Source organism: Podarcis gaigeae (genome assembly GCF_964106915.1).
Source record: "Podarcis gaigeae genome assembly, chromosome: 7".
NCBI classification, from domain to species: Eukaryota; Metazoa; Chordata; class Lepidosauria; order Squamata; family Lacertidae; genus Podarcis; species Podarcis gaigeae.
Genome location: NC_139683.1, coordinates 6888418 through 6902041, shown reverse-complemented (window position 1 = coordinate 6902041; position 13624 = coordinate 6888418). Strand labels below are relative to the sequence as shown.

At 41.3% G+C, this 13624-nt stretch overlaps 1 protein-coding gene and 1 long non-coding RNA gene across 4 annotated transcripts in view; one reads left to right on the top strand and one right to left on the bottom strand.

Moving 5' to 3' along the window:
- Positions 1–13624, top strand: part of LOC310849354 — a 561267-nt gene that overhangs the window by 375178 nt on the left and 172465 nt on the right. The gene's annotated exons all lie outside the window — the stretch shown is intronic.
- The window catches only part of TRAPPC9 (trafficking protein particle complex subunit 9), a 278332-nt gene that overhangs the window by 167546 nt on the left and 97162 nt on the right, over positions 1–13624 (bottom strand). For 2 of the 3 annotated variants that reach the window (XM_083749026.1, XM_083749027.1), the window contains 2 exons: positions 10494–10647; positions 4552–4642 (listed from right to left, as the gene is read on the bottom strand). In XM_083749026.1, coding sequence (XP_083605152.1) covers positions 4552–4642; positions 10494–10647 — 245 coding nt within the window. Of the gene's footprint in view, positions 1–393; positions 1142–1325; positions 4643–10493; positions 10648–13624 lie in introns of those variants that run through there. The other variant, XR_014566776.1, reaches the window with a different exon arrangement.

The window sequence follows — 13624 nt, the reverse complement described above, 5'->3', positions numbered from 1 at the left end:
TGGCCCAGTCTAGGTTGGCTCACGTAACATATCTCAATATTTTCTTATTCTAAAGGGTAAAGAGAGGAGGAGAGACCGAGGGGGGGGAAAGTTCCATGTGGTAAAAATGAGTGTAGGGTTCCATGTTGATATTAGAAGGTTTGTTCTGGAATCAGAAAAGACTGATGATAATAGCTCTAGTGTATATTGATCCATATCCATGCCAGTTTTCACCCACTTCAAAAGAAAAAAGGATATTTCCTAAGAAAGTTCTGCACAGAAACACCATCCTTCTGTTATCTTCTGAAACTTCCATCACTTATAGTTTAACCGTCTTGTTGGAACTTGCCTTCGCTGACTGATCTGTGTCACAAGGTTGTAAACATATTGCGTTCTTTCTTGTCATTTCTGTTCTTTGAATCATGTGTTCCTCTCTGAGTGAACTTTCTCTGCTAGAACAATATACTGCAGCGGCTGGGAAATGCAAGCAATTTCTCACAAGTAAACTCAATCATACTTCTGAATTGTCTTATTTCCATCCTTTGCCCCGCATCGTTCCACTCCATTTTTCATACTTAAGTAATGTCTGCCGTCTGTGCCAAGACTAATGAGTACTACCAAATCAAAAGAACTGTGCAATTCACTTTGAAACTTTCCTTTGAGTGAGACACAAATGTAGAAATAAGCCCAGGGCGGTGGGGGGGGGGGGAGAGATTTAGGAAGGCCCTTATGCCTTTAAAGCAGAGATTTCTGCTCTACCCTTCCTGATGTAACAGTGTAGCCCTGATCTTGACCACAGATGAGAGAAGTGCTTTTTTCTGGGGGGGGGGAACATACCCCTAAATCAAGCTTCCTCAACCTCGGCCCTCCAGATGTTTTGAGATAACGATTGCCATCATCCCTGACCACTGGTCCTGCAAGCTAGGGATCATGGGAGTTGTAGGCCAAAAACATCTGGAGGGCAAAGGTTGAGGAAGCCTGCCCCAAACATTTTGTGAATCTAAGTTTGGCCTCACTGAGGGGCAGTATGTAAAGATGAGCAGGAAAATGAGAGTACCCTTAAGCATTTTTAAAGAAAAAAAGCACTGGATGAGAGTATGGTTCTTCGTCCTGAATAAGACTGACATGGGATGCCTCATGCTACCAAGTGAGCAATGCATGACTGGCATAAACATAAAACTGTCATAAAAGGGGGGCATGGATGTTTCAGGGGTTTTTTAATACTTTATCAGGTTGCTGTGAGAAGGGCAAGAGAGGCCCACACACCTGAGTTCTTTAGCAGATGGGCGGATTTAAACCAGCATGAATGTTCCAAATCACGTCATAGGATTTTTGCGTTGGTACACATTAGTAAGAATTCCAAACAAGTACTATATCTCCTGCCTTGACTATGCCAGAGCTTCTGAATTTATGTCAGCTCTGCGGCTTTCATGTGCAAAACCAGAGAAAGCCTCAAAAAACAAAGTGCACTCGACAGACACAGAGCAATTTCTGTTAGCATTCTCAGTCATTAAAGTTATACAGGTTAACTGCTCAAATAATCATGTCTCTGATGTTCTGAAGTAATTTCCACAGGTGGAATTTGAAATGGTGCATAAAATTAGCCCCTCCTGCCATTCTGTAAGCAGGTTTTTCCTCCGAGAGAACAGTCCCGAGAAGAAACAACTCATGTTGCCCAATTAGGAGAAATAGGTAGATTGTTTATTAGAGCAAATGATTCACAACAACCTGGTTGGCAAATGTTTGAGCTATAAACCATTAAAAGCAAAGGTCTCCCTCCCCCCCCAAAAAAGCCTGAGGAAGTACCATCCACTTTGAACTTGCCCATAAAAAGCAAGCCTAGTGTGAGTGCTTTGTAATATGGTCTCTTAAAGGTAATCACCTGCAATAGGTGATTTCCACAGCAATGCCAATTCCACCCTGCTTTTTGGCAATCATAACTAGCAATAAATAGATATTTGCAGACAGAAGCAGGAGGCTCACATAATTATAATTCAATATAATTGCTGATTTCAAACCAGTTGATATGCTAGCAGTGCTAATCTTTATAACCATGGCTTACAGTAATGAGACTTTTCGTATAAGGTTACAAACATTCACCCTGAAAAAGGTTCATATTCCTAGTCCAAATTTACTCCACGGTTGCTGCCAAATATCTCTAGGGAAGGGTCTGTAGCTCAGCGATACTGCTCATGTTTGACACACAGAGGTCCCAGGTTCAGATCCTGGCATCACACGATAGGGTTGGGGTAGCAGTGGACAACCACCACTGGGCCAGGGTAGACAGTAACAAATTAGAAGGACCGATGGTCTGAGTTGCTCTAAGGCAGTTTCCAATGCTCCTATTGTTCAGACTAAACCAGTACGTAGGATTGAACATTATTAACATTAAAAAAAAAGATCAAGACCAGTACAGGAAGAGAATTATGGAACTGTTCTGCCATGTTACACAACATAAAACAAGCACCAACAACCTGTAGCTTTTGAAAGAAAGAACTTGATGGAAAAATAATAAAGCCACCGTTCAGTTGAAATATCTTTTATGTGTTAGTTTTTTACTGCTAAGTGCTTATCACTCAGCTGCTGAGTTGTTAAAATGTCTTTATCAAAGGTTGAGTCTCTTATCTATTTTTCAAAACTGCCCCTAAGCCACATATTTTTCCCAGGAATCGTAAACCTAGCATTATTATTATTCTCAACTTCTGCAAAACCACTTTTGCTATGTCAGCCAAAATATTGTATCCTTGTTTTCCACAAGGCAGAACTTTCATATTGCTTATCTTTCAGAGCAGCCTATTAAATTCCACATGCTTTCAGAATTTTGCCAATTATCTTTTACAAACCGCATATTCAGTTCTGCATCTTTGGTACATGAACACATAACTAATGGTTATAACTTCATACTGGGCCCTGCCTGGTCTGTTCTTCCAGCCAGCAATTGTGTATGTGTTGTAAGCTTGTTTGAACTATCTGATATCTGCCTGCGGATAAGAGCGTGTTTGTGTTGACTGCGATACTACTGAGTGAATACAGGTTGTGTGTATGAGAAACACAAAAGCCAGAGTGTGTTGTATATGTGAGCTAGAAGCAGGCTGCAGGCAGAAGCCTGAGAGTGAGAGCCATGTTTGAAGATCACCAGTGTTGAAGCAATGATTCTTCAACATCAACTTCGTTGGACTGGTCATGTTGTGCAGATGCCTGATGATCATCTTCCAAGGCAACTACTCTATTCCGAACTTAAAAATGGAAAGTGTAATGTTGGTGGTTAACAAATGAGGTTTAAAAGCTGTCTCAAGGCAAATCTTTAAAAATGTAGTATAAACACTAACTGGGAAACACTGGCCTCCGAACGCTCCTGTTAGAGAACAGCCTTTGCCAAAGGTGTCATGGACTTTGAAGACACTCGAACTCAGGACACAAGGGAGAAACATGCTAGGAGGAAGACACGCTTGGCAAATCCACACTGTGATCAGCTCCTGCCCGGAAACCAATGTCCCCACTGTGGAAGGACGTGTGGATCCAGAATTGGCCTCCACAGTCACTTACGCACTCATTGTTAAATGAGTGTTTATGGAAGACAATCTTACTCTGCTACGAGTAATCACCAAAGAAGAAGAGGAAGAAGAAGAAAATGTATAAATAAACCATATATCATATACCACAGTCTCCCTTGCCTCTCATTCCAAGATATGTGCCTGGAATCTTGCACTGTTCAGAGACTGGGTCCAACAATATATATGATCATTTCATGTTCCAGGGGAAAACTAGGTCTAAACAAGCATTACTGTGTAGGCACGTGAGTTTTAAGCAGGTTAACAAGAGAGATGCAGTGTGCAGTAATATTTTCAACAAGGCATTTTTTCAGTGAAAGCTCACCCACTTTCCACCAACACCAGTATGCAAATAAATTACGAAAAGCAGCCCTACTCAGCATTTCCTGATGCAAGGTCACAACATCTGGAGTCTACTTTTCATAGATAGCTAAACAGACAGAAGTGTCACATGTGTCTCCCATCTAGTTTGGCTGCAGTTTGGCTTTTACAGCTGTTTCCAACACACCATAATGTAAATGTTAACCTCTTCCAATTCACAAAGATAATTTTTCATCTGCTTGCTCTCTGAACAGAAACGCCCCTAAAACCCCCACTGCAAATCAAATAACTGAGAACGTGGTTTGATCATAAATCAGTAAGAAATATCCCACATAAATTACTATCCACAAATAAGAGTTATGCATTTCACTCACAAAAACAACAGCATTTTTGTAAGAGCAAATCTCTACCACACTAGAGTAGACAGCAGAGTTCTAACCCAACAATAACAATTACTTTTGAGGATAAGGAATTATTTTCTACAACCAAGTAAACAAAACCGAGGGGAAAGCCCTCGTACTAAGTTACCTTGCTCCACTGATTTTTAGCAAATGATTAAAAATGGAAGCTGAGAGCTGCATTGTGCACTGTTCAACATTTCAAGAGGTTACCCAATGACTGTGCAGAGCTAACATCTGTAAGAAGCACCACAACATAAAGCAAATGTATATAATTATCAATCTTTTTCAGCATTACTCACCCCACTGGAGAGGAGCCAATTGCAAGTGCTCTAGGACCAGTTGATTGAGAACCCCTTCTATGCTTGCTTCACCTTCACGCTTCAAAGAGGGGTAAATGATAGTTAAGGAGCATAGGAGACAGATGCAGCTCTTAAAAAGAAAACATACATGAACACAACATTTAAGGCTGCAATTTCTAGGAATAATTTTAGGTTGTTATTGGACAGAAAGAAGAGCAAAGAGAAATGTCAGTCCTGAACAGGACAGACAGGATCAATACTTGTTTTCTGACTCAAGTGGCACAGATATCACAGGTATAGATGATATTGCTTCATTTTCAATAATACACAATAAGGCAAGTCACTGGCCTATCTAACCTTGCAAGCAATATGTATTCCAACAGGCAGCAACTGTCCAAGTGCTCAGGAGAGCACTATAGCAGCCTTGCTCCCCCAGGAGCAATCTATACCCCAACCTTCCTCCCAACAGAGTGGCAAACAACAATTGATAAAACAATAAAAGCATCTTTAAAATCCCCATACAGATGCAGACTAGGGAAGATCTCAAATTAAAAGCCTAGTTGAAAGAGGTCAAACTCATGCTGGTAGCTTCGAGAACACTGTCCAACCATCTTGCCCTCTGTCGTCCCCTTCTCCTTGTGCCCTCCATCTTTCTCAACATCAGGGTTTTTTCCAGGGAGTCTTCTCTTCTCATGAGGTGACCAAAGTATTGGAGCCTCAGCTTCAGGATCTGTCCTTCCAGGGAGCACTCAGGGCTGATTTCCTTCAGAATGGATAGGTTTGATCTTCTTGCAGTCCATGGGACTCTCAAGAGTCTCCTCCAGCCCCAGAATTCAAAAGCATCAATTCTTTGGCGATCAGCCTTCTTTATGGTCCAGCTCTCACTTCCATACATACTGGGAAAACCATAGCTTTTACTATACAGACCTTTGTTGGCAAGGTGATGTCTCCACTTTTTAAGATGGAAGGTCTATAGCAGGCAGCAAAAAGATGGCAGAGACAGCAAAAGCCACAACATCAAATATGCTTTTTTAATGGGAGACGCAGAACCTGGGACCTTCAATACATGCTCTAGTTCTTCAACAAGTCCTCCTTCCCCCATGAAGGTTTCTGTTCTAGACAACCTATTTCCACTAAAATTATTTCTGCTTTTGCAGGTAACACCACTGTTACCACTAACTGTAAACCAAACAGTTTTATCTCCTGGTTATATGTAGAGCCTGAAAATCTGAAGGTCCATTCCCCACCCCATCCCCAATATATCCAGATGTACCGACAGGTAGATTCTATCTATAATGAACACTGAGAAGTAAAATGTGCAAACTCTCAACTACATTTACTTAATGCTCACCTTTAAGGTCACTGAAAAAAAGTTGATAGCATATTTTTAGAATAAAGTTGGATGCAAAGAGAAACAAACTTGTTTACTGTACCAACAAGACAACTTTTACTTTGAGATATTGCATTAATAAATATCCTCCTGCTTAGACAGGTGGGTACAGATTCTTCCCACCACTGCCCCTGCACTGAGCCTTACAGCCCTTAATTGCTTTCACTCTGCAGTGCAGTTTGACCTCAGGCATTTTGCTATGAAGATGTTTCTTTCTGTCCCACTTGTCACTTCCTATGTGAAAAGGTACAAGTGAAGGAATGCATCCCACTGCTACTTCAAGCATAAATGAATTAGCACATATTCATAAATAGAAATTATACTAATGGAAAACTGCTTAAAGTGATTAATGAATACATCTTACCATAAATATTTCCTCTCATTTGCATTCTGAACTTTCTGAATACTGATTATTATTGCATTTTTATCATTTCAAACACATTTGTTGTGTGTTCCTCCACATTATTATTTTAATCAATCAATCAATTAAATTTCTATACCACCCTTCATCTGTAGATCTCAGGACGGTTCACAGCATAAAAATACAAGGTAAAAACACAAAATAAATAATGCAAAAAGAGCAAAAACAAACCAAGAAGCCTACCCTCCGATGAAACATTTAAAAGTGCACCAGACGTCAATCAACCAAAGGCCTGTTTGAGGAGGAATGTTTTCGCCTGGTGCCTAAAGGTGTATAATGAAAGCACAAGGTGAACCCCACTAGGGAGAACATTCTCTTTCCAGTATTAACAAAATTTGCTTACGGAGATGTCAGAAGAAAGCCCACTTAAAACTGTCTTGTTCATCCAGCTTGGCTCAAGGGCTTCTAGTATCACCATATGAAGGTGTGTACATTTGTCCGTCTTGCCTTTGGCCTTCATATTCTCTTTTAATAACTAAAACTACGGATGAAGAATCTTTTTCAGCCCAAGGCCAGCATTCCTTTGTGGCTAGCTTTCCAGTAGCCGCATGCAAGAGGTGGGAGCAAGGCCAGTGCAAAAAGTAGTGGTGCAGTCTCTCATACATCCAGTCATACACATCCATGCACATCCATTCTCACATATGGCAGAAACTCATTCATGCTCCACTACACATATTTATTCATTCATTCATTCATTCATATTCATTCATTCATTCATTCATTCATATGTGCATTCATTCATTCTCTCTCTCTCTCTCTCTCCAACACACAAACATTTCTCACTCTCACTCCCCAGCAATTAGTTATGAGAAAAGCACTGGAGCTTCTTCCGCAAGCCCAATTGCTTGGGGAGAGATGAACCACTGCAGTAGCTGCCTTGTCAATACACTTGTCCAGCTCAGCGTTAATGGGAGAGACTGCTAATTATTTATGGAAGTGAGTCATGGGCGACTTACAACTGCCAGGAGTGAGACCTCGACGCCTTCCACATGTGCTACATCAGGAGGATTTTGGGTATCACACAGTAGGGAAGAATTCCAATCAAAGAATTCCAGCATGCTTGCACTTGTGTCTCAGCGACATCTACATTGGCTTGGTCATGTCTACAAGAATGGAAGATGGCAGGATCCCCCAAGGACGTGCTCAAAACAGCTAGCAGTGCTGCTTCCCATTTCTAAGCACCTAGGAGCCAACCGGCTTGCCAAAACTGCTCCTCAAATGCTGCCAAACGGCTCTCCAAAATAGAACTTCTTTTGAATAACCCAATAAATATTTAGAAAATATTAATAAAATGCACAGACTCACAAATATTAGCCAATCTCAAAATGGTATGCCATCTGTTGAAGTACTGAATAGCAACAACAAGATTCTGGTGTGCAGACAACAGCAGATGCTATTAGCACATGCTCATTAGGAAACAGGGGGTGGAGGCAACCCCCCCCCATCCCAAGACTGGATCCGTAATCTAAACTATAAAAATCACTACAGTGGTACCTTGGTTTGAGAACAGTCTGGTTTGCATACATTTTGGATTACAAACACATCAAACCCGGAAGTGCGTGTCCTGGTTTGTGAACTTTTTTTGGATTACAACCCATTATTTTTTTTGGGGGGGGATTACGAACAATATTTTTTTGGAGGCCCCATTGGCGAAAGTGCGCCTTGGGTTACAGCTTGTTTTGGTTTACGAACGGACCTGCAGATCGGATTTTAGTTGTAAACCAAGGTACCACTGTATATGATGCTGTTTAATAAACAATATCTCAATCTGTATTTTAAATCCTAAGGACCTTTTCCTATGCAGGAGGAGCACATATGCACCTTCACATTTATACCACTGCACAGCAACAAGCTGGGCAGATGCACGTGATAGGCAATAGGGATGGGGAAACTTTTGCAGCCGGGGGTTCAATTCCCTTGTGACAAAAGCTAATTTCATGTAATTTGTCCAGTGTGCTACATTCCAGCCACACACAGGTCCGAGGTTTCTATGCATGAATATGGGGTAACTGTGCCCCTGAAGGACCAGGTGCGCAGCCTGGGAGTCATTTTGGACTCACAGCTGTCCATGGAGGCGCAGGTTAATTCTGGGTCCAGGGCAGCTGTTTACCAGCTCCATCTGGTACGCAGGCTGAGACCCTGCCTGCCTGCAGACTGTCTTGCTGGAGGGGTGCATGCTCTAGTTATCTCCCTCTTGGACTACTGCAATGTGCTCTACGTGGGGCTACCTTTGAAGGTGACTCGGAAACTGCAATTAATCCAGAATGCGGCAGATAGACTGGTGACTGGGAGTGGCTGCCGAGACCATATAACACCGGTCCTGAAAGATCTTCATTGGCTCTCAGTACGTTTCCGAGCACAATTCAAAGTGTTGGTGCTGACCCAAAACAGGGTTTAAAGTCCTAAACAGCCTCGGTCCGGTATACCTGAAGGAGCGTCTCCACCCCCATCATCCAGCCCGGACACTGAGGTCCAGCACCGAGGGCCTTCTGGCGGTTCCCTCCCTGCGAGAAGTGAGATTACAGGGAACCAGGCAGAGGGCCTTCTCGGTAGTGGCACCTGCCCTGTGGAACGCCCTCCCAGCAGATGTCAAGGCAATAAACAACTATTTTACTTTTAAAAGACAACTGAAGGCAGCCCTGTTTAGGGAAGTTTTTGTTTGAAGCTGTATTGTTTTGAATATTTGGTTGAAAGCCACCCAGAGTGGCTGGGGAAACCCAGCCAGATGGGCGGGGTATAAACAATATTATTATTATTTATTATCATTATTATTATTAGTGCTTATTTATATCTATACACCCACACAAGCAAGAGGCATTATTCAAGAACACATTCCAGCAAGGCAAAATCATTCAAGCAGAGGGCATATCAGGCCAGTGAAGGGTGTATCTGGGGGAGATTCCTGAAGGCTACACAGAGGGGCCTGGACTTTTTGATTCTCCCCCCTAGAACTAAAGGCTTCCCTTTCTCATTGACAAGTATAGCCAGCATATTTGGAGTTGGGGTTTAAGTGAAGAAGCAATCTTTGGGCCTTGATACCAACTGCTCCATCTTTGGGCCTTGATACCAACTGTGTAAGCAGTTATTAGGAAACATAATGTGCTCCTTAAAAAAAAATGTTTCAGGGAGATGCCTTCAATGGTACAAGCTGAAATTTAGGGAAGACCACAGAAAATGGCTTATGTGGTGGAAATACAGAAAAGTGCTGCTTTAAATCAACGGGCCCCCGTAGTCCTGTTCAAAGTTGCTCTGACTGACAGCTGCCTCCAGCACTTTTGGAGAAGGGCTCCTACAGGAATCAATTAAAATGTTGAAAGCTATTGCTAGCAGCATCCTCTCTTTATACCTTCCAGCTGAATTGTGGTCAGGAGTTGGTTTAATCTGCCCTGTTCTGGTCCTGCAGAGAAGCCCACAGGGCAGGCCAACAAGGTGGCACCACAGACGGCTCTGAGTCCACAAATTGCTCCAACGAAGGCCCAACTTACCCCTTTAAAGTCTCTAGGTCGCCTTTCCCAGGCCCCACATCCGCATGGAGAAGTTTCTGGCCTGAAGACAGTCTCTCCTCCTTTACCACTGGACCAATGAGTTATTGTGGGAGGAATTTAGATCCTCAGGCTCACGGGAAGATCCCAACTCTTGCTATAAAGGCCCTGCTGCCATGAGAGGTTGTTTCAAGGAATCTTGTCTGTCAGGCTGGGAGTCCTGAGCCTTGACAGGTCTCTCGGCAGGTAGCACTGCTGCCTTGGACTCTGTGTTTCAGTTACTGCTGGGCTCCAGTGTGGTGCCATAATCCATCTCCCGAGTGACATTCTCAAGCCCTGCGCCATCTCAGAGGCAATTCCACGAAACACAGTACAGTTCTTTATCTTGCATTATTCAAGAAAACAGATGAACCCTGGAGTGTGCCCACTTGAATCAAAGGATTGCAAGGCATCGTACTGAACATACTGGAAAAATCTAAACCAGTTAAGAGTTAAAATTAAGTTTAAGAACTCTATAATTATGTTAAATGATCAATTTTAAACCATGTTCTCTTTCAAACTTCTTTACAAAAATCATTTGAATTAAAGGTCACAGGCTTCCTACAAGAGTATCTTAAGGAGGAAAAAAATAGTATTTCTGAAAGGATATGATTTTCCAAAGAATGTCTAACTTGCTGTTGATCTCCAGACCTTTTGCTTGCTGTCTCTCTTCTTCCAGCTGCTTTGGGTTTGTAAATTGTGCTCTTTCACCAGGGGAGTCCGGGTAGCTCTCAAAGTTGAACTTGTCAACTTGGATAGCCATACTGCAGTAAAAAACAACAATTATTATTGGAGAAGTTTTATGGAACAATGTCTTGCAGGTCGCACGACAATTTTCATCACATCAGAAAAGCATCAGTAAGCAGTAGTGGTGCAAAGCGCAAACAGAACTGAAACAAGCCCAAAATAATGTCGCCGCCTTGTAAATATAGTTTTTAAAGGTGATATTTAGCTTTCTTGTAAATAAAATTATTCCTAAACAAATTTGGAAGGGCCATTGGTCCTATTTAACGTTCACACACTTCTAGAACGACATATGAACAGATCATAATTAATAACCAAACAGAAACACATACAAACTCAATTGCAGTTGGCTACTAAACCAGGGTGCCGTTATTCTTCTGTGCATACATGTTCACGCAAACAAATCCATCTAGCCTTCCACTCCCGCTCAGGCGAGTTACTTACCAGTTTGAATAGCTTGACTAAGCAAAGAACCAGGAGGCAATTTAAAAATGTTGAGCTTTAAAACACACAATTGTAAAATGCATACCCACAAACATAAACAATTTGGAACACGGCAGACATCCACTTTAGAAGCAGATAAATAGATTTGATTTAAATGTATGTATTATGGCTATCATCTCCATTGAAATCCAGCATGGAACACTGTGTAGAGCCCAGAGGAAAGGAATCAATTAGGCAGAGATGTTGAAACTCTTGGTTTTAAGTTTCTAGCCTCTTCTAGGTACTCATGTGGTCTTGTTCAAGTCATATTTTGCTATACAACTGTTGCAATTAATGTATCATGGAAATATGACTCACATTTTGACTGGCAGATATCAAAACATCGTATTTTCAGGTTCTTCTAGCAATCACATCAAATACTAGACTGTAGTACCTATTCATATAGCAATTTGTTTTGAAGTTTCCACAGTAATCTTTCTCCGCTTTGCTAAGGAAGTATTGTGTTTTTGCAAAAAGTCTCCCACAAGTTAGCTACTTGAAAAACTGAACACAGTCACTCTCTAATGCACACTCAGAAGTAGATCGGCTTAAACGTCATCACAATAATCAATTAGAAATGGAGATGTTATACTGTAAGGGGGGGCATTAATTTAATTTAATTTAATTTAATTATTATCTATTGCTATTTGATTGTGATGCAGCTCCCTTATTAAAATTAGTGTGGACCTCTCATTCTTTCATTGCTTAGAAACCATATTATGAAATGTGATTTTAGAATAAAATGACTCATACAGCCCACAGGAACCACCTTTACTCATAATCAAAAACTGGTTTTATAAAAGTCTGGCAGAAGAGCTTAGTAAAGACCCCTGCAGAAAATGAGTGATTTTCCCACCACTATCTCAAATGTCCATTAATTGCACAAAATATACACCTAAATCTTAAACGTTTATCATTTCTATCAGGATTTCTGTGCTACCTTTTAGCCCAAACCACCTTAAGCAGCTTCCAAGCAATTAAAAACCATATGTGCTACAAGTATACACACATTAGATTTCAACTAGTATATGTTAAAGTATGTAGCCCTCTAGAAGAAGAATTTAATAAATCTGAAGTTTTTAAAACAAAGTAAAAATCCAATAAAATAACCTGTGGGAGCGGGGGTGAAATTACTCATGAATTTTACCAGAATAAAAGATGTAAATATCCAATCATAAAGAGAACTCTATTTCAATGTTCACAGAAACCAGACTATTTTGGCAAAACCGAGGATGGCAGCGGACAACTTAGGAACAGATATACGAGAAATTACATACCTCACATGTAAACAGAGCTAACACACGCAACTACCATGCCCTGAAAACCAGACATTTTGTCAATGCCTACCCCCCCCCCCATGGTTACCCCACTCACTTCAAATAATAGCAATATATACTTGAAGGTAGAACCATTTTTCTAGAAAAATAGGTACCAGAACTCAATATGTTCTCTTAGAATGGCAATGGTGCCCACCTGAGAGTTCCAGTGAGTTCTGGCTGGGGAAAAAATGGTTTTCCTCTGCAACCAGAGGGGTATGTGTGTGTTTTCCCTTCTAAATGTATTGTTTTCAGAAAGTTGCAGTTATCATTAAGGCTAGATTGTGTCGTCTGCTGCAGACTCCACCCAGGCACAGGCCAACTGTGTCCCCAAATCATTTCAACAGAGACTTTTGGGTGAAGAGTGAAATCTTTCCAGACAGACAGAAGGACACTGCAAAATGGTTTAAAAGAAATCGCAAAACAAGTGTGCTTTTCATGATCCCCTCACAACTGCTTCACTTATAACAACCAGAAGTCCACCTGAAAAGTTGGTGGCCAAATTCAAAGCCTTATTATAGAATCATAGAATCATAGAGTTGGAAGAGACCACAAGGGCCATCGAGTCCAACCCCACTTATTAAATCTGACTCATAGTTTTTTTTAAAAAAAAACATTTGTGCTTTGGCTGATGGAAATACAGGTACTGTATTACTGTATATATATTACACCCTCCAGTTACCTTCCATCCAAGGAGGTTTAATAAGATAATATGCGGTTTTATTTTTCCAATAATTCAGCCTTAAAGCAGGCATCGCTCCTGATCTGGCAGCATGCAAAGGAAAGGCTGTGTCTACTTTGCTTCTGATTAATTTTGTATTGATTTGTCTTTGAATGTTATTGCCAGTGCTCCAGCGTTTCACTTACTTCTATTAGTGAATAGCGACTTCTGCACATGACACCTATGTTGTGCCAGTTGAACTGGCTGCCGGTGTGCTTATAAGCACACTTCAAACGGCTCATAAATGCATTCACAACCCTGAGCAGTTTAGAATCAGGCTAGTTTAAGGATCACTTCCACCTGTATCAACCTGCCTGCATCTTAAGATCATCCTTAAGATACACTGCTCAGACGACTCGAGACTAAATTAGAAGATTGGCAATAATGCAGAACAGCGTCTTATCAGTGAAGGTCTCACAACTATGAAATCAGACCTCATATGGACTTAGACTCACTCTCATATTTTTATTCAAGCTT